This window comes from Castor canadensis, chromosome 11 (assembly GCF_047511655.1).
Source record: "Castor canadensis chromosome 11, mCasCan1.hap1v2, whole genome shotgun sequence".
NCBI lineage: Eukaryota > Metazoa > Chordata > Mammalia > Rodentia > Castoridae > Castor > Castor canadensis.
The window spans coordinates 16,330,986-16,358,127 of NC_133396.1; the positions used below are offsets into that span (position 1 = coordinate 16,330,986).

A 27,142-nucleotide genomic window follows, 5' to 3' on the forward strand; every position below is an offset into this window, starting at 1 on the left:
ACTATTTTGCCCTTATTTCTAATTTTGTTGTAGAGAGAATATCAGCAATAATAGGAAGGAACAAGGGTTTTTGCTGGTTGAGATAAGGATAGCTATAAAGGGCATTGACTCACATTGATTTCCTGTGCGTGGGTGTTACCTTCTAGGTTAATTCTTTTTGATCTAACCTTTTCTCTAGTACCTGTTCCCCTTTTCCTATTGGCCTCAGTTGCTTTAAGGTATCTGCTTTAGTTTCTCTGTGTTAAGGGCAACAAATGCTAGCTAGTTTTTTAGGTGTCTTACCTATCCTCATCCCTCCCTTGTGTGCTCTCGCTTTTATCATGTGCTCAAAGTCCAATCCCCTTGTTGTGTTTGCCCTTGATCTAATGTCCACATATGAGGGAGAACATACGATTTTTGGTTTTTTGAGCCAGGCTAACCTCACTCAGAATGATGTTCTCCAATTCCATCCATTTACCAGCGAATGATAACATTTCGTTCTTCTTCATGGCTGCATAAAATTCCATTGTGTATAGATACCACATTTTCTTAATCCATTCGTCAGTGGTGGGACATCTTGGCTGTTTCCATAACTTGGCTATTGTGAATAGTGCCGCAATAAACATGGATGTGCAGGTGCCTCTGGAGTAACAGTCTTTTGGGTATATCTTGGGGAAAATTTTTAAGGGAGAGAGACCAGTCAGTCTAAGGGATCCATCTCTTGCCATGTATTTCCATTAATTATTAACTCAGTCTCATTTTATCTATATTCTGTTTCTCCCATCTGTGTACATAGATACACGGGGCAATTTTAAAACAAACCTCAGTGATTGTAGTTCATGTGCTAAAGTCTTGATGAAGGGCCATTTACTTCATGAGTAGAAATGGATGATATTTTTGAAAATATACTGAGCCATTCCATTTTTTCAGTTTCCTTAATTTTAACAAAATTCTCTGTATTAGAAGTATTAAACATTAATATTATTAATGTTAGAATAAAATTTTAAATCCTAATGTTATTTCATGTAAATAAAATTATCGGAAGGCTATATGGTCATTAAAAGTGCTCCAAGACCTGCTTCCTCAGGGATGAATTTATTCACAAAACAAACTCTGAACTGTCAAGCAATTTCATGAAGATTTCAATTCTGTGGTAAGATTTAGCCAAGGCACAAAATATTAGAGGATCTAGGAACAGGTGGTCCTTGCTAGCCCTTCATCACTTTCCTCTCTCCAGACATCAGCTACAGTTCCATGGGAGCCTGTAGAATTCACAGAGAAATAACTTTGTTGTCCTGACTCCTGCTGACTTCTAGGGCACTTGCTAGAAGTACTGTTTGGAAACCCTCCTAAAATGGACCCATTTCATTTGCATATGCTACAGACATCACTCGAAGACTCTGAAGACCATTCCATTATTTTATAGATTTTTAGTTTGTCTCACTGTCTAGTCATGTGAAAAAATGTGTTGGTCTTGCTCACCTTAGTAGCCTCAGTGCCCACCCAGGGTTGACATGTCGTGGGCTCTCAGTAAACATTTGTTGAATGAGTAAATGAGAGAAAAAAAAAGAATGAAAAAGGTAAGTATTTGAAAGAATAAATGGTAGCTCATATCTACAGTTGTTTGTAAATAATAGGTGATATAAGCTACATTTGCTTATAAAAATTATGGCATTAGTTAGGATTCTACCAAAGGCAAAAATGTGTTCTGAGATTTGTTATCAGAATGGAATGAGTTTGAATTATTATGGCATGCCTTTTAATACATAGTTAGCTCTAGTTTACTGCTACATTATTATTTTAGTTATAAGCTACTAAATTGTATGCTTTATGTAAACCAAGTAAATTTCCTGTTCTACATCTTACCCACTCTCAGAATACACTAAACAACTGTATCCTATTTTGAACTGTGTAGAACACTGAGTTATACTGGCATTTTGTGTGGTAGGCCCCACTTTACTTTTACCTCCAGTACAGCGCACAGCACCCAGAGTGCTGATGGACATCGTTTATGCTCCAGGCTTTTCAGTGGAATTTCCCTACACTGTGGTTACTCTTTGCATTAGTTTTCCCATTGCTGCTATAACAAGTTACCACGAACATAGCAACTTAACACAAATTTTTATCTTAGTTTTGTGAGTCAGATGTTGGGATTGGCTTGCTTGGTTTCTTTGCTTTGGATTTTATAAGGTTGGGCTCAAGGTGTTAGCTGACTGGACTCTTACTTGGAGGCTCTGGGCAGAATCTACTTTCAAGTTGATGCAGGTGGTTTGCAGAATTCATTTGAGATTCTGGGACTGGTGTCCTTGTTATCTTGTTGGCTGGCAGCTGGTAGTCAATCTTAGCTTAAAGAGCCTTCTAACTAGTTTTCTACATCTGAGAGCCAGCAGTGATGCAGTAAATCCTTCTCTTGGAATCTCTCTCATTTCCTTTCTACCACATCTCTTTCTTTCTTCCTCTGCCACAGCTCTCTGACTCCAGCTGGAAAGATTGCTCTGCATTTAGGGCTCATGTGATTAGATTTTGTTCATCCACATTCTCTAGGGCATTCTCCTGATTTTTAAGTCCACAGCTTTAACGGTGTCTGCACAGGCTCTGTGGCCATGTACCACAACGTGTTCAAGGGACCCAGGGATTGGGCATAGACATCTTTGGGGTGCCATTCCACCTACACATTTTGACTTCACAGTTTTCTCTGCACAGTTGGCCCTGGTTGATGGGCCATTAGCAAGCTACAGGGATAGGTTTGGAGGCTAAGAAATTTAAATGTTTTGTTACCCTCTTGAAACTGTCTTATCTGTCTGAGTCACTGGCTCTCCTTTCTTCTGTCAGCATATGTTGCGCTGGCTGCTCTTGCTGTCACTTCTAATTGCTTATGCTTCTGATCTTACCACCCGCTTCTGCCATTTCTGTGTTGTCCTTTTCTCTTTTTCACTCCTCTTTCCTTTTCTTTTCACTTCTCTGTTTCTTAGAAGTTTGGTTTTTATAGCTGGTGCCAATCACTGTGAAGATTCTTTCTTTTTCTGATTAATGGGCCAACCGTGATTCATTTTTGCCTATGTTTTTCTGACTTTTTGAAGAGTTGTATCTTAGATGCCCTTGCCCACCCATAACTAACCAGCTGACCTTAAACCTTCAGTGTTTACTGCTCTTTAGCCTATTTAACTCTCTGCCAGATGAGTAGATAAATGAAGCATTGCAATATTTTTGCTTTGGTCAAGAATCAATTTCTCCTCCTTTATATTCATTATCTCTCTGGCTCTCAAACACTATATACAAATAAGTGTGTATGTATCTATAGGCAGGTTGCATAGTTGCCACTTTTCCTCTTGCCTTATATGTGTTACTTACATTTAGCCAACAGAAGAGAAAGAAAGTTTTTAAAGTCCAAAACTTAAGAAGCATTGTATCTTCAAATACTGTTTCTGTGCAGACGTCTTTTTTTTTTTCATTTTTATTTTTAGCATACACAAAGAAATACCATTATTTTCCATGATCGACTATGCCATTATATGAAACTGCCAATGCTTATTTAATAAATCATCCATTGATGAACACTGAGAGCGTTAGCATTTATCACACATATAAGTCGTGCCATTTTGAACATCTGTGCCCAAATCCATGATTATTTCATTTGGATAAATTCTTGGAAGAGCAATTTATAGAATTAAACTATATGTACGTTTTTGATGCTCCTGATAATATTGCCAAATTGCTGTCTACCAATTAGCTAGATTGTCTCTCACGCAAATTATGACAGTGCATCTTTTCTTCTTCCTGTAGAAAATTTTATGCTTTTTAAGATACTATGAGTCACACTGAAATATCATAATCCCAAACTTGTTTATATGCCTGTTACTATTTTAAAGGGTCTCAGCCTCACAAATAGAAGAGAGAATTTGTTCCCCTGTTTTGTTATTTAACGCTTAGGAAATTTATAAGCTAGAAAAGATTAGAATTTAGGTTCCATTCATGTTGATTTTATATTACTTTTTTATTAAAAATTCATTAGAAAATAATTTTTACACCCTTAATTTGAAACTGAGAAAACTGGAGATCCAACAGTGTTATTTGAGATGGCCATGACCAAATGTTTAAAAGGAAAGTTGGCCCACAGCAGTCTAATGGTTGTTTATTATAGACTCATATTTTTAAAATTTTAATTTTTGGTGTTTATATTTAATTTGCATATAATTAGGGAAAGAGTTCTTACTCTCTAATGTTAAACATGTTTATTGTTTTATCTTTCAAGGGGAAAATCCTCCATCATACCCAGAATGATCATTTCCAGAACGATGGAATTGGTAAGTAGAAAAATTGGTCTTATGAAAATTTGCCTTTATTATTTAAGGGATTTACCTCTCTAGGCCTGGCATGGTTTTGTACACCTGTAAATCCCAGCAGTTGGGAGGTGGAGGCAGAAGGATCATGAGTTTGAGGCCAGCCTGGGCTACTAGACCCTATATCAAAATACAAAAAAAAGAAAAAGAAAAGAGAGAGAGATTAACTCCAAATTTCAGCAAGATGAAAAGAGGTCTTGGTGTTGTCCATCACCCCAACCCCTTCCCCCCTTGCATATGTGCAATCAGGGACACTTTTTTGTGTGTGTCTGTTTTCTTTTGGCAGTATTGGGGTTTGAACTCAGAGCTTCATGCTTGCTAGGCAAGCACTTTACTACTTGAGCCACCCTGCCAACCCATGGACAGTCACTTTGGAACTTCAGTTAGTTCTTTTATGTCAGTGTGTTGATACGTCATTTCTGAAAAGTGGTCATTTTGTAAGGTACCAGCGCGCACACACGCACATACACAGGTTTTGAGGGGAAACATTTAAGCCTTTTGTGGGAACATAAGTACTAAGAAAATATTTCTGTCCTATAAATGTTAGGTCATACAGATTTCAACAGAAAGTTTATTTAAATGGTTTTAAATGTTGCAGAATTATCCTTTTAAATTTTGTATGGGGCTGTGTAACAGTTCCAAGTCAAAACTTGATTCTGAATATGTTTTCCTAGTCTTAAAGACTTTTTACTAGGAGTGAGTGTGCACACTTGCTATTCTCTTAACCGACACATTTCCAGCTCCTCAGAAACTAAAATTAAGCTAGTTAATAATAAAAGAAATACTTTGTACAGATGAAGATGATTTTAGAAAACATAAAATGGTTACGCTTTTTAATACATTTTACTCTTCCACACCAATAGTTCTTTGATTGTAAGATACTTTGTGGCATACTTGGGAAACATATAGCTGGTAGATGATTTAAACTATTGTGTCTAGGTGAGTATGTATAGCTATTGAGTATATCCTTTTTTCTGTTTATTTTTCAGTTCAGCCCAATCCTTCCGTACTTATTGGCAATCCTATTAGAGCATATACTCCTCCACCCCCTCTTGGACCTCACCCAAATTTGGGGAAATCTCCAAGCCCTGTTCAAAGAATAGATCCTCACACTGGGACGAGTATTCTCTATGTACCTGCTGTTTACGGAGGGAATGTAGTTATGTCGGTGCCTTTACCTGTAAGTTGATGTTTGAAAAACTTTTCACTAAATAAAGTAAATAGGTTTCACTTATACAGTGATGATCCCATATAGCGTTTTACCACTCTTTTTTTTGAGGGGGGGGGGCGGGAAGGGATGGTGCTGAAAATTAAACCAAGGCCCTCATACATGTTAGGCAAGCAATGTACCGCTGAGTTACACCCCTAACTCCCAAAGTGTTTTTAAAACTTTTCAATGTCTATAAGCTCCTTTAAAAGTAACTCTTAATCTTTAACTGTTAAATTTTGATATGACCAAAAAAATATGTATTGTTACTTAAACTTTGTTAATTGATTTATCAGAGACTATGAAGAAGTCTGTGAATTAGATGTCTTGCTTTAGAAGCCTCTGTATTCCTCTGAAATATTTTTTTCTAAGGAAAATCGGGCTAAAAATTAGCTAATAAGCTGCTTTCTTGTTTTGTAAAGAGATGTTTTTATTTTGTTTTGTGCTCTGTGTTCTTATCTAAATCACGAGCTCTTCTTATGAATAGTTCTTTGGAGGAGGCAGAAAGGCCTTAGTAGTCTAGTTCTTGTGGACCTGAATTTTTGTGAGAAATATCAAGTATTATGAAACATGACTGCTACTTAAAAACATTGGTGTATCCTTTCTAAGACTGTAGCTTTTTGGAGGGCTTTCATTTTATGTATAAATTTTCATTTCCTTTAAAGTTTTTGAACATTTTGCTAATTTTGTCAGTTTGCAGTTTTATCCCAGGAAATAAATTTTTTCATTTAAGTGATGTACTGTAATTTCAGGCAATGTTGATCATTCCCAGAGATCTTTGGCACCCCTGCCCATGCCCCCAAAGAGAAAACTGTTTAATTGCAAATGTTCTTTATCCATATTGGTCTGATAGTTCACAACAGTGGCAACCAAGGAGAGTAACTGTCTGTAAGAGCTTGTACTTCATGCCCTCCGCGTTAGACTTTAGCTGAGTTCTTTCCTCTCAGACAGCCTGGCAATATTATGCATCATTGGCTTCAAATAGCAAGTCTGTTAGGATTTATATCTCACTTTACTGGGTCAAAGAAACTTACTGCATAAGATTTCTAAGAGTCTGCATCTAGCAGTTGTATTATGATAAAAATAACAGGGGCAGTAGTTCAGTCATTGTATCTATGCCTTTTATGATCATGTTTCAGAAATTATGGATCTATACACACCTGAACAAGTTTTCTGTTTCTGTATTTTTAAGATGGAGTTGAATTAATCACAAGCATTAGTTAATGACCTGTTTGAATTTTATGTTCAGTAAATGAACATTTGTATAAAGTTGGAATCTACCTTTTGAGTTGAGACATCTTAGATAATCATCTTCCCTTTCTGTTCTCTTATTCCTCCTATTAAACTATATAACTATGCAGTTATATATATATATAGTTACATAACTATGCAGTTATGACTTAAAAATAATTTTCCTGGTAATCTGTGACATGTACATTTATATTGAAGGGAAATGATTCAAGGCTATAAAATGATTTAATGCCTCAAGGAATAATTACCAATTTTAAGTCCTCAATTTCTTCCTCACTCAAAAAATGATCCATTTTTCCTTACACATTAAAGATTCAGGGGGCTAGTTTTTGACCAGTTAAGACATAGCAATGATTCTACGAATTGTTACTATTAAGCATCATTGACTTTGTAGTTATTCATTTTGATAAAATTATTATGTGTGTGTGTCTGTGTTTCCCTAATCAATGACACTATTGCAGTTTGCATTCCAAAATACACTTAATGCAATTATTTTATTTCTTGTAATAACCTAGGTACCATGGACAGGATACCAGGGTAGGTTTGCAGTTGATCCTCGAATTATTACACATCAGGCAGCGATGGCCTACAATATGAACCTGTTACAGACACATGGACGGGGGTCTCCTATACCTTACGGCCTTGGACATCACCCATCTGTCAGCATAGGGCAGCCACAGAATCAACATTCAGAGAAGGATCAACATGAGCAAAATCGAAATGGTAGGTTGCTGTGCTATACTCCTTTCCCTAAAGTAATGATTTGTAGCAATCTGTCCACAGTGTGTTAACTTTTAGAGAGAACCTGGTAGAAAACTGTGGTTCCTCTCTTCAAATGGCACAAAGATGTACACAGACCCAAACTTGGTATTTAACTTCAGTCTGTTAGGATAAATCCTACTTCTTATGATTGTTTTCACTATTCCTGAAATATATTAAATTTTAATATTTGAAATGCTTTAAGAGATGATTATTTAAAAGTGAGATAAAAAGTCCTCTCCTGTTAGACGTTTTAGTTAACACATATTCTTGGGCATATTAAGCATTCGTATTATTGTGGGATAGTTGATGATAGTTACTTTTTATGCAAATTCACAATTATAAATAAGAAAAAATTAGTGCTTTTTAAAGTTTATGGAAGTATAATTATGTACAATAAAATTGACCATTTTAAAATATACAGTTTCTGGGGGCAGGGGGAGATAAAGGAGAATGATGGAGGGGATGAAATCAACTATGCTATATTGAAAGAACTTTGGTAAATGGTATCCCCAGTACCACAATAATTAATAAATAAATAAATAAAATGTACAGTTTCAACAAATAGAGTTGTTAACTATCACCAAAATCAAGATGCAGGTTATTTACATTGCCTCCAGAAGTTTCCTCTTGTTCGTTTGTATTCAGTCCCATCCTCTAACTGCAACAAAACTAATCCCACTTTTTGCCCCATACTTCTGTATACTCTACACTATATACTAAAGTATATAGTTCTTTGTGCCTTAATACTTTTGTTCACTTAATACTTTTGTTAATTTAATACTTTTGGTATTTGTCAGATTGCATGTGTCAGTTTGTCCTTTTTCATGTTGATTAGTGTTCTCTTATGGATGTACCACAATGTGTTTATCCATCCATCAATTGATGGACAGGTTAATTATGTCCTATTTTTGGTTTTTCTGAATGAAGCTGCTAAGAACATATGTTTTGATTTATCTTGGGTAAATACCTAGGAGTGAGATTGCGGAGCATATTATAAATATATATGTAGCTTCATAAGAAACGTGTATTATTTTCCAAAGTGGTTGAACTGGTTTTCATTTCCTCTAGTAGTTTCTGAGATTTCCTGTTGTTTCACATTCTTATTAGCAATTGATATATGCATTCTTTTAAATTTTACCCTTACTAGTGAGTTTCTGATGTCATGTAATTGTCCCTAATAACTAATAACACTGAATATCTTTTCATTCTGTTTATTTTCTGTGTGTATGTTCTTTCATGAAACGTTTTTCATCCCCCTTGCGGCCTCCCCCCCCCCCCACCGCCGCCACACTTTTGTTTTTTTTTTTTTTTTGGTAGTACTGGGGTTTGAACTCATGTTTGCAAGACAGGGGCTCTACCACTTGAGCCATGCCCCCAGCTTTTTTTCCTTCATAGTTTTTTTTTCCTTTTTTCCCCCTGTAGGATTTGATCTTTTATAGTTAGTTTTTGAATAGGGTCTTGTGTTTATGACGGTGCTGGCCTGTAGAGCAAGCCTCCTATTTACACTTCCTGCATAGATGTCACCATGTCTAGCTTTTTATTGGTTAAGATAGGGTCTCACTAACTTTTTTACCTAGCTAGCCTTGAACTGCCGTCCTCCAGTCTCTGCCTCTGGAGTAGTTAGGATTATAGATGTGAGTCACCACACCTGGCTTTTTGCTCACTTTTTAGTTGAGTTGTTTTGTTTTATTAAGTTAGAGTTCTTTATACATTCTGGATACAAATCTTTAATTAGATACATGTTTTAACAATGTTTTTAGAATATGGCTTGCCTTTTCTTTCTTATTTCCTTTTTCTGTCTCTGTCTCCCTCCTTCTCTTTCTCCTTTTTTCTTTCCCTACCTCCCTCCCTCTTTCTTTCTTGGCTTTAAACTTAGAGCCTTGCAACTGCTAGGCAAGCTCTCTTCACTTGAGCTACATACCCAGGCCTTTTTTGCTTTAGTTATTTTTTAGATAGGGTCTTGTGTTTTTGCCTGGATCCTGCTTCAGACTGTAATCTCCTTACCTCCACCTCCCAAGTATCTGGGATTGCATTTGTGCTCCACCTCACTGCAATCCCCCCCATTTTCTTAATAGCATTTTTCAGAGAACAGAAGTTTTTATTTTTGAGGAAGTCTAGTTTCTCTACTTATTCTATGAGTTCTGTATTGGTGTTATGTCTAAAAAGTCTTTGTCTAACCCAAGGTCACAAAGATCATCTCTTGTTGTCTCCTAGGAGTTTTATGGATTTAGCTCTTGCGTTAGATCCAGTTTGAGTTAAATTTTGTATGTGGCATGAGCTAACAGTTGGTATGGTATTTTGTCAGTTTTGTTCTGGTTTTGTTCTGGTTTGCATGTGTGTATGTCAGTTGTTCAGCATTCTTCATTGAGCTGCCTTTGACACCACTGTTGGAAATGGATTCCCATCTGCTTGGACTGTGCTCTGCTCTTCATGCCAGACATGCTGTCTTGATTCCTGACTCTATCATCCAGGAAGCAGGTAGAATGAGTTCTCCAACCGCATTCTTCTTTCCACAGTCTCCATTCCAGCTCTTTCTTTGGTTTCCATGTACACTGTACTATTAGGCTGTCAACTTTTATAAAAATGCCAGCTGAAGTTTTGAGTGAGATTGTGAAAGTCTTTAGGACAGTTTTGAGAGACTAGAGATCTTAACAATGCTGAGTGCTCTGGTCTATGAAGACGGTGTCACACATCCTTTTTTAGGTCTTTCATTTTTCTCAGCATTTTAAAATGGCTTTCAGTCTGTGGCCTCTCACATATTTTGTTATGGTGAAATTTGATTAATACATCTATCTAGATTAGTTGATAAATTTTCTTCAGTAGTACATTCCACAAATTCTGACATGTTGTATTTTCATTTTTATTTAGTTCAGTAGACTTTCAAATTTCTCTTAAAATTGGATCCATGGGTCAGGCGTGGTGGTATATGCCTGTAATCCCAGCACTTGGGAGGCTGAGGCGGGAGGATTGTGAATGCCAGGCCAGCCTGGGCTGTATAGTGAGATGTTGTCTCAAAACTCAAAAATCAAACCCACAAAATTAGATTCATGGATTATTTAGAATGGTGAGTTTCAGTTTTTGCTTATCGGAGATTCTCTAAGAATTTTTCTGTTATTGATCTCTATTTCATTTCCATGGTGATAAGAAAACATACTTTGTATGACTTGAATCTTTTTGAATTTATTTAGATTTGTTTTACAGCCCAGAATATGGTCTTTGTAAATGCTCCATTGCACTTGGAAAGAATGGTAATCAGGCTAAGTTGGTTGATAGTGTTGTTCACATGTTCTACATCCTTGCTGATTTTTCTGTCAGTTTCTGAAGAGACGAATTGACGTCTTTAAATATAACTATTGTCTCTTTTTTCTTTATATTTTATCAGTTCTTAATTAATGTTGAAGTTCTGTTATTAGGTGGTAAGCATTTAAAATTCTGAGTTTTTGCTTAACTCACTTTGCCATTATGGAGTGCTTTGTCCCTGCTAGTATTCTTTGCTCTGAGTTCTACTCTGGTTAATACCAGTGCAGCCATTTCAGCTTTTTTCTTTTGACTAGTGATAGCATGGTGTGTGTGTGTACATCATTTTACATTTTTATATTTAAAGTGTATTTCTTCAGCTATGGTTGTAGCTCAGTGGTAAAGTGTGTTAGGTTCAATACCCAACATCATATAAAAGTAAAAGTATGTTTCTGTTAGATAGCATATATGACTTAAAAAAAATTATCTAATGTGACAATTTCTCCCTTTAAATTGGGGGAATTTAGACCATTTACATTTAATGTGATGGCTGACACAGGTTTGAGTCTGTCATCTTGCTATTTGCCCAATCAGTTTTATTCTCTTTCTCCTCTTATTATGCCTTCTTTTGGAGTAGTATTTTTATGATTTTATTTGATCTCCTTTGTTCGCTTATTAGCTATAGCTGTGTTATTTTAATAGTTGCTTTAGGGGTTGTAGTATACATCTTTAATTTAATACAGTCTAATTTCCAATTTATATTTTCCCACCTCACATAAGTAAAAGAACCTTGCAGTAGTTCAAACTTTCCTCTCCTGATTTTTATGCTATTATTATGCATTTTACTTTTACATATGATTTTACAAACAAAATAATTTTTTGTTTAAGAAGCCAAATTTTTTTTAGTTTAAATAAAAGGCAAGTGAGTGTAGCTCAGTCATAAAGTGCTTGCCTGCAGGAAGCCCTGAGTTTCTTTACCATCTGATAAAAATTTCCTTTTCCTTAAGGACTTCTTTTAATATTCTTTGTATTTCAGGTCTGTTGCTGATGAATTCTTTCCACTTTTTTATGTTTGAAAATGTCCTATTTCATTGCATTTTTGAAAGATATTTTTGCTGGGTATAGAATTCCCGGTTGGCATTTACTACTGTTCAGTTCTTTAATGATTTGGTTCTGTTTTCCAGTGAGCAATCTGAGGTCATCCTCGTTTTTCTACATGCAATGTATTGTGTTTTCTGTGGCTCCTTTAAAGATTTTTATTTTATACTGCTTTTAGCAATTTGATTACGATATGTCTTTGTGTAGTTTTCTTCATGTTTCTTGTGTTGGATATTTTGTTTTTGTACCTCTCATGAAGTTTAGAATTTTCCACCTTTGTCTCTGCAGATATATTTTCTGTCTCACACCCTATTCTCTTTAGTGATTTCATTTATCTATGTATTAGGATACTTAAAGTTTTCTCAGACTTCATGGGTACACTTTTCATTTTTTTCTTCAATTTTTTTCTCTTTGTGTTTCATTTTGGGTTGCTTCTATTGCTACATCTTCAAGTTTGCCAAGTTTTTCTTATGCAGTAACTAATCTTGTAATGCTACCCAGTGTTTTTCATCTCAGACATTGTAATTTTTATTTCTTGAAGTTTAGTGGTAAGTCTGATCTGGCATGATGCTCATTTTACAAAGTTCTAGTGGCATTGCTGAAAGAATGTTTTTGAACAAACCCAAATCAAGGATTCCTTCCTTCAGAGACCTTAAAAATATTCATAGTTAAATCTTACAGATTAGAAGTTTTCATATATGTGAAATTATTCAAGTCTATTATAATTGTACTTTTTAAACCTTAACTTTGCTTCCTCTACTGTTCGTCACCGACTTATATTTAGTTTGCTATCTATTATTTTTAAGCAGTGTAGCTTAGATTCTTTTCAGGATTTCTTTGAATGTGTTAATCAGCTTTCTGTCACTATAACACAATACCTGAGATAAACAACTTATAGGAAGGAAAGATTTATTTTCGCTTTTGGTTTCACAACATAGTTGGCCCCATTGCTTTGGACCTGCACAGTACATCATAATGGGAGCTTTGGTGGAGGGGGTCTGTTTACCTCATGGTGGCAGTGAAGCAAAAAGAGAAAGAAAGGATTGGTCTGGGTTCCAATATTCCTTTCAAGAGCATGCACCCAATGACCTAACTTCTTCTGCCGGTCCCCACAAGTTCTACTGCCTCCCAGCAGCACCACAGAGCCACAGCCTGGGACCACGCTGTTAGCATATGGGCGTGTAGGGAACATTTAAGGTCCAAACCATAGCTTTCAGCTTAGATTCCTTTTCTAAGTTGCATTGACACATTATTTGGATTTTTACTTAATTGGTATTTGTAATGGAACAAAGCATTGAGCCTTTATAAATAGGCAAAGAATGTCAAGGCCTTTAATGTGTAGTTTAAGAAATGAGACTATAAATTTCTGGAGATTGGGCAATTTTCTTTGGGATTATTTGATGTTTTAAGGTTATTCCTTCAGTAATCTTTTGCCTCATCAGTGAGATTTGCTTCATTTATAAATTTTCTTTCTTACAGAGAAACTGCATCTCTGAAAATTTAAGAACAAACTCATGTAGTAAAAAATTGATAATGAGTGAATAATGTTTAAAATATTTTGCTGCTTTGTCAAATATTGGATAGTCACTGGAAATGTCACATTCATTGGAGAAAATTTATAAGGATTTTAAAATATTTTCTTAGGTAAAAGTGATACAAATAATCCTGGACCTGAAATTAATAAGATTCGAACACCTGAGAAAAAGCCTCCAGAATCAAAACAGGTATGCTGCTTACACTTAAGTGAATGTATTGCTGTAATGGATATAGTCTGATTGGCAGCTTAGAATCTTCATGTTTTAAATTATCTTCCTTCTTATGCACATCTTTTATGCCTATTGTTTCACAAGGATCTAGTGAGTTGCTTTTTCTTTGGCTGTGTTATTTCCTAGTATGCTTTTCTCAGATTCTCTTAATTCAGTGATTGGTTTGAATTTAGAGACTTTGCATGATAAGATAGTAAATTAAGGCAGAGGAACAGCTGGTCTTAGAATGACCTTAGAATGAGAAGAGCTGTTACAGTGAAGAAGAAAAACTACTTCCTCGAATTCCTGGCCTTCTTCTTTCATTGCACTTATTGCATATCTGTCCATTCATCTACTTCTTTGTGTGTGAACCAATTAGTGCCACTGAAAATTCATGTTTTCTAATCTCACTGGAACCCATAGGGCTCCCCTACCTTTTTTGTTTTTAACATGTACTTAACTCCTTTGACCAGTTAGTTTTATCAGTGGCTCCTCTCAAGCCTGATTATCTTCCACTTTCTATTTTCCTTATTATCAGGGCATGACTGCCACAGTTGTGACCTCATCAAGATTTTGTCAATTTAGAACATTAAGTATCTTGAGCTTCTTTATTTCTTTACCTCCAGTCTTGGGAGGATGAGTTCCTGTTAGGACTAGTGTCTCCTCTTCCAGTCATCTCACAGACTTTGTTTCTTCTCTTCACTTACTTTAGCCTCTTTCCAGCTACTGATTCTCCCTCCTCTGCCTGCAGTGTAGTTCACTTGTCTTCTAGTCTCAGGGAAGTACATTGATTGATAGACTTTAGAAAAGCACTTTCTTTGACCTTCATCTCTTTTATAACTAGTGCCAAATTTCTTCTCTTTGCCTCATCTCTTTCTTGCTTCTTAACCCACACAGTCTAGAAATAGGCCTCAACATTTCACTGAGTCCATTGAGCTCCAATCCACATAAGTCCCTGGTACTTAAGTTGGGGTTTCCAGAAGTTCTCTCATTGTCCTATTTCTCTTCACATTCTATGGTTGCTTACTATAAACTAGGCAAATCCTTAATTTTCAGTACCCACTCCATAATTAAGAGTTCTAAATCTGTATCTCAACCCTCAGCATATCTTTAAGCAGCTGTTCTCTGTTTAGTCACTTATGTTCTATATGCATGTCTCACTGACAGATCGGAGACGGAGGGAATCCTATTGAAGGAGGATCTGCAAGGAGAATAAGGAACTCAGGGGAACATCTTGATGGAGTCAGAGGGGAGCTATGGTGAAAGTAATTGTGGTGTGTGTTTGGGAAAGGTATAGAGAGACCAAATGGCACATTGGGTCTGTGCAGTAGGAACTGCAGCAGATGTAGTTAGAGATAGCTTGGGACAAAACCAACCACAAGAGTATGAGGTATTATCAGAACACCTGAAGCCAATATAGCTTAAGTGTCTGTCATACCTTTGTCTTTAAATTTCTGTTAGAAATTTTCTCCATTACAGTGGTAGGCCACCTGCTAGACATGTTTCATTTTCTTTCTCATCCTGTTTTGGGACCCAGGAAAAATTTAAAAGAAATTAAAAAAAAAAAAAAGGAATTCATAGCTTTCTTTGATTGGGTACCTCAGTATTAAGAGAAGAATCGAATTATGATAGTGGTAGAGGCGGGCTCCTTCAGACCCTGTCATCTTGCATAGCAAGCCCATTGTAGGATCTTAGAACAGCACAGTCATAAGCTAAATTTCTGTGACACAGACCTAGTTTCTTGTCTGTGTCAAAGTCAGAAGTGACAGAGGTAATTAAAACAGCAACTTTGACATCTAATCATGGTCTCCCTCATATGATCAGAGTATGCATAGCGACAGTATCTTTTGGAGAAAGGTATATCACAGACAACTGTAACTTCAGCCATTGACAAGATTATAATTTATGGAGAAAATGTTACTTACAAAAAAAACCTGAATCAGGTTCTGAGACATTTGAAGAGCATGCATGGCAACCGTGTAGGAAGACTAGGACAGGGTTGTCATCTTCTCCCTTTTATGTCCACCCAGTAATCTTAAGGGCTAAATGTAATGGCAGTCCATTTGAGCTAGGTGATGAGAGATGAGAATGTGCTTAAGGGCGGGATTCATGATTGGCATCCCAACTACTTGTTGCAGTAGCTTGGTCACCAGTGTATCCCAGTTGTATTCAGAACAAATTGCTTGTTTTAATTTTCTTGGGAGTGATCGATTCCCTGTCCAACTTGAGAAATTTTGGTAAAGCAAGTTCTTTGCAATCTTTAGTGACTGTTTAAGCATTGAAACTTGTAAGGAGATTGAAATATGCCAAAGCAGTTCATGGAGTGGATTAACAGCTGGAAAACAAAAAATTGCCTTTTTCTATCTTCTATTCTGTTTTTCATGTTGTCACCACTTATGATCAAACCTGGCATTTCAGACGGACAACATTCTGTGGCCTTTCTTTGATAGTTTACCACAGCTTAATGGGGTTAAAACCAATATTCTTAGTGTGCAGTCATTCAGGGTCTCTGTACTTGGACTCTTGCAGTTTTTTCTGATGTCAAGAATTGGAAACTAACATGTAAGCAAGTGAAGTTTTAGCTCTGTGTACACAAATCTTCTTGTTCCCCCTAAATTTACCATACTCTTCCTGCTCTCTCAACTTTGCATAAATTGTTACCTTTAGCCAGGATGTTCTTCCCTTCCTGTAATATTCCATCTCTTTTTATAAGATTCAACTCCAATGTCATTGCCTTTGTGAAGCTTTCTTTAATTTTCTTAGTCCTTAGGATCTCATGTGATACAACTTTTTCAGTATCTCTATATGTCTACATGTTAACATTCTATACTGGACTCTAAATCAGGGGCCAGTAAGCTTTTTCTGTAAAAGGCCTAATAGTAAATCTTAGGCTCTGTGGGCCATATGGTCTGTGTTACAGCTGCTCAGCTTTCTCATTGTAGTACAAAAGCAGCCATAGAAAATTTGTAAATGTATGAGTTCCATTAAAACTTTATTTACAAAATTCCGATGGACTGGGACTATATGGTTGGGGCCATGTTTTATACACTCTGCTCTAAGCTCTTGAGGGTACAAGATGATTCTTAGTGTTGCTCTTTTAATCTTTAGCATCAGGCACAGTGCACTTGGGCCTCAGCAAATATTTGTTAAAGGAAAGAATGCTAATACTATGTAGTGGCAAAAACTGGCAACCAAACTGGTTATACAAAGGTAAAGTGGTATAGTACCCATTTGTTCATTTCAAAGTTGTTAAATTGAGATAAATTTTTTTATTAATAGCGATGTGTTTGAGGAAACAGTAGATTAGATGTATAAAAACAATAAAATCAGAACACGTTTTATTGACCTATCTGAAGGATATTAATGATTATCTTTCCAAGGATGAAAATGACATTAAAACATGCTTTAATTCAAGAATTAAAGTGGCTATGCTAATAAAATAGTGTTTTCTTATGACTCAACTTTAATATGCTGTTTTTCCTATATCATCTTTTTTTAATTAAAAAAACTCCTAATTTTATTGTCAGAAAGTGATTGATTTGGCATCCAGCACTCATGCTATTACTGATAAGAATATATCATATCCTTTACATGTGTTAGCATTGGGAAAAGGTAGAGAGGCACTGAACTCATACTTTCTGCAATTAAAAAGCCTTTTTTTTCCCCCCTAGGTTGATTTGGAATCAAACCCACAGAACAGAAGTCCTGAATCACGTCCTGGTGTTGTTTATCCCAGCACCAAATTTCCTCGCAAAGATAATCTCACCCCAAGACACATAAATCTTCCTCTTCCTGCCCCCCATGCACAGTATGCGATCCCTAATCGCCACTTTCATCCAATTCCCCAGCTACCGAGACCACCATTTCCAATTCCACAGCAGCATACCTTATTAAACCAGCAGCAGAATAATGTGCCTGAACAACCAAATCAGATGTCACCCCAACCAAATCAGGTAGTCCAGCAGCAAAGCCAGTTGAATCCACAGGCTCAGCAGCCACCTCCTCAGCTTTCTCCTGCATATCACACGGGACCCAGCAATGCTTTTTTTAACACTGCAGTTTCTCATGGGCCACAGTCTCCTCCTGCAGAGCCTGTGATTTCTGAGCAGCAGCCCCCTCCCATGCTGCAAGAAGGCCCCAGTCCTCTGAGAGCCATTGCTCAGCCTGGCCCTCTCCTTCCTTCACACCTCAACAACTTCCTTGATGAGAACTCCACAGGACTACCTATAGGAGAGGCTTTAGGTAAGGCTACCTATTACTACTAGATGGGAAAAGTTCAGAGACTATTTATTAATGATATATAATATTAATTTGGGTCAAGATTGATCATTTCTTCAAATAATGCCAGCAAAAATCAACCACTGAGTATAGTAATCAGAATCTAGTGTCAAGTGCTATATATGATATTAAGTATCCAGCTGATGTCAGGTTACATCAGTATGCAAATAGAGAAAATCATCTGCATTATTACAATAACTGCGGTTTCTTAGAAAATGCTACTTTCTACCAAAACCAAATTGTGGAGAAAATCTGATTTTTAAAAACTCCTGAAGAAATTAACTTTGTAGCCCTAAATGCAAAAAAACTTAATTTTTTTTTTTTTTTTTTTTTGGTTGCATATGCTCTGCAGATCGTATACATGGCAGTGTAGCTCTGGAAACATTGAGGCAGCAGCAAGTACGGTTACAGCAGTGGAACGAACATCATGCCTATCTCAGCCAGAGCAGTATTCAGTACGCACACCATCACCATCCTCATCTTCAGCATCTTCCTCAGCCACCCATGGGCCTCCATCAGCCACCAGTGAGAGCAGACTGGAAGCTCACCAGCAGTGCCGAAGACGAAGCAGAAACGACATTCTCAAGGTATGCCAGCAGAAAATGGCCTCTGAAACATCCCCTCTTTCCTCCGTCACCCCCTCTGTGTTTACTTTTTGTTTTTGTTTTTGCGGTACTTTTTGCTTGAACTCAGGGCCTTCACCTGGAACCAGCCCTTTCTTGTGAAAGTTTTTTTTGAGATAGAGTCTTGTGGAACTGTGTTTGCCTGGGGCTGGCTTCAAGCTACGATTATCCTGGTCTCTGTCTCCTGAATAGCTACGATTACAGGTGTCAGTGTTTACTTTCTTGATAGTCCTTTTAGCTTTAAGCTGAAGTAATTTTTCGAAGAAATTGAATGCTGGCCTTCTTGGGGCATACTACAAAATTGCCTTGATTGACTCTAACATACGAGAGTTCCTTCAGAAGTGACTCCTATACAAATCCAAGCATGGATGGTCTCCTGTGGTTTGTGAATGAAAATTGGTACCTTGGCTTGTGGTCTTCTGCAATGGAAAGATACCACCATTGTGGCTGGTTGGTTTTTTGTTGCTGTTGCTTGTTTTTGTTTTTTGATATTCAGTAGTAATACTTAACAAAGAATGAATAAAACCAGAAGTAAATTACTGCTTAAAAGTTAAAATTACAAATCTATCATTAATTTTTTTCTAGTTGTACAGAATTCTACCTTTTTATAACAACAGGTACTATGAATGTTCAGTCCTAATTCTAAGCTTATTTTTATGGCCAGCATCATGTGAATGCTATGAACTGTTTCCTAATTTCCTTCTCAATAAGGCTCACCATTATAGTGACCTTGTATAACTTCTGGTTATCTTGTAGAGGTAAAGACAGGTGCCTTTAATACAAAGGGAAAAACAAGAAATCAGGTAGGTAATTGGAATATTTATGCAGTGTCTTCAGTTTAGCATCTGCTGAGTGTTCTGACTTACCTCTGAGGTTCAATAATGTGAACTCTTAATTAAGTATTATGATTTGGTTTGTAGCTTACACATGTGGTTGTCTAAGCTTTCCTTCATGAAATGGAGCCTTTGTTTTCTCATACTTTCGTCTTCATGTAGGTTTCAAGACTTAATTAGAGAGCTGTCTCATCGTGATCAAAGTGAAGCACGAGAACTAGCTGAAATGCCACCACCTCAATCAAGACTTTTGCAATATAGACAAGTTCAGACTAGAAGCCCACCGACAGTACCATCTCCCCCATCTACTGCAGACCACAGTAGCCACTTCTCTAACTTGAATGACAACAGCAGAGACATTGAAGTAGCCAGCAACTCAGCATTTCCACAGCGCCTCCCTCCCCAGGTATTCAGCTCACCTTTCTCCTTGCCATCCGAACACCTTGCCCCTCCTCACTTGAAATACCTGGCACCTGATGGAGCATGGACTTTTGCTAACTTGCAGCAGAATCACTTAATAGGGCCGGGTTTTCCCTATGGCCTACCTCCATTGCCTCACAGGCCACCACAGAACCCTTTTGTACAAATACAGAATCATCCACATGCTATTGGTCAAGAGCCATTTCACTCATTGTCATCTCGAACAGTATCTTCTTCTTCGCTCCCTAGCTTAGAAGAGGTAAGTGTTGTCTTACTTTCCTTTTATTCACTTTGGGATTAGTTGATAATAAATAGTATCAGTATTGATATTTAATATAGGAGTGGGCAGATCCCATCTTTAAAAGATAGTCCTTCCTTGGGAACTATTTTAATTTCTACCCTTTTATTGTGCTATTTCAGATTTTGCAGGATGATAAATTGCAACATGAAACCCCTCAGAAGTCTTTCATTGCTGTTTTGGAATGTTTGACATCTGAGGACTCTATTCCAGTACCTCTGCCCTTTCTAATCTGAGGAAATGGTTTTTAATGACTCATCCTTTTACTTAAGCTTACACTTATTAATTACAAATTTGTACTGTCTTGCTGTTCCTAATAAACTTGCAGTGATTAAGATTGTATAAAACTGGGACTGGGATATATTTCAATGGAAGAGCCTTGCCTAGGATGCACATGGCCCTGGATTCCATCCTTAGCAAAACACAGAGACAGACAGACATACATACAGACACACACACACACACACACACACACACACAATGTGTAACACTGGCTGTGGTTATTATTTTGATTATTATTATTATTTTTTTTTGAGATAGGCTCTTTCTGTGTAGCCCAGGGTGACCTCAAGCTGGTGATCCTTCTGTCTTGCCTTCCTGAGTGCTGGGATTAGAGTCCACTGAAAAATTGTTTTTTGATGTTGGCTTCATTTTAATAATTCCTAAATGATTTCTAAAGTTCATTGCAAATAAATGATTGACATATTTCATGAATTCTTTGCTATAGATGCTAATGAAAAAAATCAAGTTTCATATTGATTCTATATTTTACTTGTAATTTTTTCCCATTGTTCTAGTACTGACTGGTTTGTTCTGTTTAATAATTGTGATTAAGGTAACGTAATTGCTATCTTAGGCTCCTGAAGTAAGTTGTAACCATAATAAAGATGCATTTGTGTATCTTTATTATTTATATATATACAAATTTTATACATATGTACATCTATAGTGAAGATCTAGAATTTGGAACTGTACTTTACAAGGATTCAGCATTTCAAGTTATAATGAAATGGCTTTATAACTGATAAGTTATATAATTTTCAGATAAGTGATGCTTTGTCTACTTGTGAAGAAATTCATACAACTTAAAATTCACTGTTATATGTATGATGTAGCTGGGTTAAGTATATTTACAATATTGTACAGCCATCACAGCTACCCAATTCCAGGGCATTTCATCACTCCTAAAAGATGGCCCATAACCATTAAGTAGTACACCCCAGTCTCTTCACTTCTCTTCCCTACAACCACTAATCTACTTTGTCTCCATAGAGAAAGTTTATACAAACGGAATCAGATGTGTAGTATGTGGTATCTGGTTTTTAAGATGCATCTATACTGTAGAACATATCAGTATTTGATTCGTTTTTTATGGATGAATACTCCATTCTGTGGACATGCTATAGCTGTTCTCTTTGTCAGTTGATGGACATTTGGATCATTTCCATTTGGTGGCTGTTATCATAATACCACTATGACCATCTGTGAACAAGTTTTTATGTAAAGCTTTATTTTCAGTTCTGCTGGGTTTGTACCTAGTAGTGGTATTCCTGAGTCATACGCTAACTTTATGTCTAAGTACTGGAAGAACTACCAAATTGTTTTTCGCAGTTCTTCACACCATTTTATATTCCTACGATTAATGCATGAGGATTCTAATTTCGCCTCATGCTCTCAGTGTGAAGTGTTGACGTGCAGTTCCCTAGCAGTGAACGATACTGAGTATTTGTGTCTTATTGACCATTGGAGATACGTCTGTTCAAGTCATTCAGCTGTTTCAATAAACGATTATCTATTTGTTAGTGGACCTTCATGTTTTTCATATAATCTGCACCTCTTAATAATCATCTCATAATAATTATATAATCATCTCATGTATGATTTGCACTTGTATCTCCCACTTTGTGGGTTTTCTTTTCATCTTTCTTCTAATGTCCTTTGCACAAAAATTTTAAATTTAGATAAAGTGCAATTTATCTAAATTTTCTTTAGTTATTTCTTTTGGTATTGTGTCTATGAATTTGTTGCTTAATCCACAATTTGTTTTCTTTATTTGCTTCTAAGAGTTGTATTGTTCTAGCTTTTAGACTTGGTTCATAGTTCTTTGACCCATTTGAGTTAATTTTGGTGTATTAAGTGAGACAGGTTTCGCATTTGTTCTTTTGTGTGTGCCTATCTAATTTTTTAATGATTTTCGCAACATTGTCAAAAATCAATTGACCCTAGGTGTTGGGCTTATTTCTGGGCTTTCAGTTCTGTATGAAACTGACCTATTGTCTATGCTAGTACCACACTGTTTTTTATCCTTAAGTGTTGTAGTAAGTTTTGGTATTGCAAGTGTTTTAAGATTTTTTTAATCAAGATAGTTTTTTAAGCCTTTCTGGATCCCATGTATTTCCATATGAGTTTTAGGATTATTTGTCAATGTCTGCCAAGCAAAAAGAAACAAAAAACCTGAGAATTTAAAAAAGTATTGCTTTAAATCTATAGATTAATTTTATCCATTTATATTTAATTACTGATAAGAAAGAATTCTGTCATTTTTTTTCTATTTGTCTTCTGTATGTCATATCTTTTTGTGTTACATTTTTTTCTGAAAGTCTCTGTTAAGTATTTTCTGTTATCCCATTTTAATTCCCTTGGCACGTATTCTATACTTTTAGTGGTACTAATATTTTCTTTGACTACAATAAATAGCAGTTCAGAGTAGATACCAACTTTAAGTTTTCTTTTTGTTGCTGAGGACAAAACCCAGGGCCTTGTACATGCTAAGCACCCACTCCAGCCTTGAGCTACACCCCAGTCCCCAATGCCAGCTTAATTTTAATAATACACAAAAGCTTTACTCCTGCATACCTCTGTTCCCCTTCCTTTTTTCTGTTATGACAAATAACATAGTTATGCTTGTAAGTATTATTTTGTGCATTAGCAGTTCAAATTACATAGGAATGAAAAAGAGGAGTTACAAACAAAAAATACATTAATGGTGTCACTTATATTTACCTATATTGTTACCTTTTCCAGTGTTTTTTATTTCTTTGTGGGATTTTGAGTTACTCTCTAATGTCTTTTGTTTCAGCCTGAAGGCATTTGTAAATTTTCTTAGCATTTTTTGAAGGGCAAGTCTTCTGGCAACCAACTCAATTTTTCTTTATCTGGGAGTGTCTTAGTTTTACCTGCATATTTGAAGGACAACTTTGTTGGGTAATAGAGGTTTTTGATTAGGTCATACACTGCCTTCTGGTCTTCCTTGCTTTTGTTGAGAAATCAGATGTTATTGCTGATTCCTTGTACATGATAGATGAGTTGCTTCTTTTCTTGCTGCCTTCAGGATGCTCTTTATCTTTGGCTTTTAACAGATTTTGAGGTGTCTCAATATGGATAATTGAATTTTTCCTATTTGGAGTTAATGGAATATCTCAGATGTATAAATTGGGATGTATACGTCTTTGGGGATTTTTGGCCATTAGTTCATCAAATATTCTTTCTGCCAATTTCTCCTTTCTGGGCCTCCCTATGTCAGTGTTGTTATGCTTGATGGTGTCTCACAGATCTCTGCTCTACTCATTTTTCCTTGTTCTCTTTTCTGTTTCTCAGACTGCGTAATCTCAATTGACCCAGTCATAAGTTTGCTGGTTTTTTCTTCTTCCTGCTGAAATCTGCTATTGAACCTCTCCAGTATATTTTTCACTCAGTTTTTGTGCTTTTTCAACTCCATAATTTCTCTTTGATTCCTTATTCTTATCTGTGAGAAATATGCTCACCTGTTCAAACTCAAAAGAATGGACTCAGAGACATGGGAAATACAGCAAAAATGTGCCTTTAATGGCAGTCTTGCAGGATCAGGTGTCTGGTAAGCCAGGCACACCCAGGGCAGTTACAATGGGCATTTTATTGCTAGTGCATAGCTCCTTCCCCCAGTTCCTCATTGGCCGAGTACTCCATCGTGTACAATCTTTCCAGAAGTAGCCTTAAACTTTATTATTTCTACTTGATTATTTAAAAATATGTCTCTCTTGGGATTGGTCCAATCTTAAGTCTCCACCTCCCTTTGTTTATGTGTGGCAGGAATGTCTCCACGTGATACGTGGGCACTACATAGTTTTTACTTATTTCCTCATTTTATTGTGGTCCCTCCCCAACACCTTGTTTGTAGCTTTCCAAGTACATGCAAGTAAATTACCAGTAATTTTCCACTCAGGATTAAAGGCTTTGCCTTGAAAGTGGACTACCACTGACTTTATTTCTAATAAATCTCTATCCCTTTATTGATACTCTCTTTAGTGAGACATCATTTATACTATTTCCCTTAGTTTGTTTTGTTTTGATGTTGTGGGGCATCAAATGTAGGGTCTTGCCCGTGCTCAGCAAGCACCGTACCACTGAACTATCCCCAGCCCCCTTTGAGTTTTATACACGTGGTTTCTTTTAGTTCCTTGAGAATAGTTCCTTGAGAATATTTAGATTAGCTATATTTGAGAGTCTTTATATGAAGTCCAGTATTGGGCTTTCTCCAGGACAGTACCTCACTGTCTTCATGCTTTTTTTGAGTTTTTTTAAAACTTCCTTGTCGGCCATACTTTGTTATTTCTTTGCATGCCTTTTAGTTTTCTACCAATGGCCAGACATTTTGAATAGCATTATACGGCAACTCTGGAAATCAAATTCTCTCCTGTCCAGGGTTAGTTGTTGCTGCTTGTTACAGTTTCTGTTTATTTTTTCAGTGATTTTGCAAAGTTTTTATTTGTAATATGTGGTCTCTGAAGTCTTTATTCTGTTAGCTTAATGGTCAGCTGATCATCGCATGGAGATTTTCTTAAATGCATGGAACCAACATCATCATACCTTTTGCAAAGGTATTTGTATGTATGTTTGCACACACTTTGAACACAGCCAGACAGCTTACATCTCTGCCTTAGCCCTCACATCAGGCCTTTACAAGCCTCAGGGTAAGCCAGAGAGTGAGAACTGGAGCCTATTTAGGCCTTTTCTAAGCATGTACATAGCATCTTGTGGTCTTCTAGATTTCCAGGAATGCCTTGGAGCTTTTCACAACCCATATTTCTTAAAGCATCTCATTTCCCAGCCTTCTTTCTCAAGCTTTTTGGTTAGACTACACCCCCACCCCCCAACACATACACACATTGTTACTCATTGACTCTGGCAATGGTGACTAATTTACCTGCTTTACTTGGTTTCAGTATGGCCCTTTTAACACTGTGAGTTCAAAGTTAGACAAGCTGAGCCAGATCCGTCAACCCCACACACACATGGACACATACACTTTTTTCTTAAGATGGTCTCACTGTATAGATGAACTGATCTCCAACTTGGCCGTGCTCTAGCCGGAACCTCCCAAGTGTTGGGGTTACAGGTATGAGCCACCATCTTTTAATTCTAAAGAGACAAGTCAGTCCAAATAATGACAGTTCTCTGAAAATGAGGCCCATTCTGCTTCTTCTGATACTTGTTCATGTCCTTTTTTTCATGACTGCTACTAAACTAGAAGACAGAAGATGGGACCTAGAATAAGTTTATTTACCACAAAATTTGCCATTCTTGTGAAATTCTCTGGTTTTTGTTAAGTGTTCCCCTACTTGCTACAAGCTTTTAGTTTCCTGGGGTCCAAAAAAGTTGCTTATGACACCTTTCACAGGTTTTTTTTCATTGCCCTTATGGAAGGGTAAACTTTTGGAGTTCTTTACTCCACTGTTTTCACTGATAGCAGTTGTGATGTTTTGCCTTGACCTTCCAAATTAGCTTATTATATGTAGGGGAAACCGTGCGAAAGTTTTTGAATGGTTTTATAAAGTTAGCACTTTACTAAACAATACTGCATATTGAATAATCTACTTTAATTATTGATGTTTTACAGTGTTCCTCCTTTTGTAATTTAAGTTCTCTGTACCCTGGTTCTCTCAATATTGACTGTCTTTCTGTAGCTGTGAGTATAGAAGTAAGAATCTTCAGGTGCTAGTGAGCTTTTTACTTTGCAAAAACATTGGGTCATCTTTCTTTTGATGCAGGAGATTCATAAATAATAACTAACTTACAACACTGAAGAAATTCTTTCACAAGGAAAATATTATTTTTACCACATTGTAGATTTTTGACATTTTAAGTGTATTAGGATAACTTTTGTGTGATCAGAGTGAGTTTTGTATGAATCACCTCACAGAATGAATGGTTTATGTTCTTGCTGTTTATTTCCAACCTTTTAAAATAATTTCTTTGACATTGACAATCCAGACAAATGGCTTATTTTTCTTCTTAACTGTGGATTCTTTCACTGCCAGAAGCCTTGGTGTAATGTAAGCTCGTGTGGATGAGAACACTGGGATGCTGGCCGCACAGTTAACTTGAATAGAAATTTTTTTTCTTCACATTTTGTTTCACTAGCTTTTTCTCTTTAATTTTCATTTATTTATCATTTATTTTTCAAGAGTTTTATTATGTAACACAGGCTACCTTTGAACTCACTATGTAGATTCAAACTCATGAGGCTCTTGTCTGAGCCTCCTGAGTGCTGGGATTACAGGTATGAACTACTATGCCTGTCTCTAATTCTTATCTTCTTTGGACAGATGAAATACATGGTTAGCAGGGAAGATGTAGACATGAATTTAACTTCACTATACAGAAAAGTTACCGTAACATTTATCTTTTTCCTAGCATCCATAGTTGTGAATGTGTAATGGGCCGGGATTGCTTGTTGGGGAAACTTAAAACAATTTTCACCCTTAATTTCTGTGTCCAGCTATACCACCCCATCACATCTTTCTTTCTACTGGGTCAAGGCATCCTGAATGGGATCTTGGTCATATTTAATTACATTTTTTGCTACTTCCAATTTATAGAGTATATTCATTTAGGTAGTTAAGGCTTAACTCCATGGGGTTTCCTTCCCTAACTCAAATGCAGTGAAAGTTGTGGCCCTGGGTTGTGTGCCTGAGGTGCTAGCCTTTTGCCAGCCAGGCTTCAGATCACTCTTGATTGGTAATACAGTAAGCCCACCTTATTCACAGATTTATTATAGTGTTTTTAACCAAGCATCATGGAAAAAAAAAAAGC

The 27,142-nt window shown here is 36.5% G+C and overlaps 1 protein-coding gene across 8 annotated transcripts in view; it reads left to right on the forward strand.

The window, feature by feature from the left end:
* Helz (helicase with zinc finger) overlaps positions 1 to 27,142 on the forward strand; it is a 149,496-nt gene that overhangs the window by 97,616 nt on the left and 24,738 nt on the right. For 7 of the 8 annotated variants that reach the window (XM_074045481.1, XM_074045483.1, XM_074045479.1 and 4 more), the window contains 7 exons: positions 4,232 to 4,283; positions 5,309 to 5,499; positions 7,293 to 7,500; positions 13,519 to 13,598; positions 17,291 to 17,861; positions 18,250 to 18,484; positions 19,516 to 20,032. In XM_074045481.1, coding sequence (XP_073901582.1) covers positions 4,232 to 4,283; positions 5,309 to 5,499; positions 7,293 to 7,500; positions 13,519 to 13,598; positions 17,291 to 17,861; positions 18,250 to 18,484; positions 19,516 to 20,032 — 1,854 coding nt within the window. Of the gene's footprint in view, positions 1 to 4,231; positions 4,284 to 5,308; positions 5,500 to 7,292; positions 7,501 to 13,518; positions 13,599 to 17,290; positions 17,862 to 18,249; positions 18,485 to 19,515; positions 20,033 to 20,193; positions 21,874 to 27,142 lie in introns of those variants that run through there. The other variant, XM_074045486.1, reaches the window with a different exon arrangement.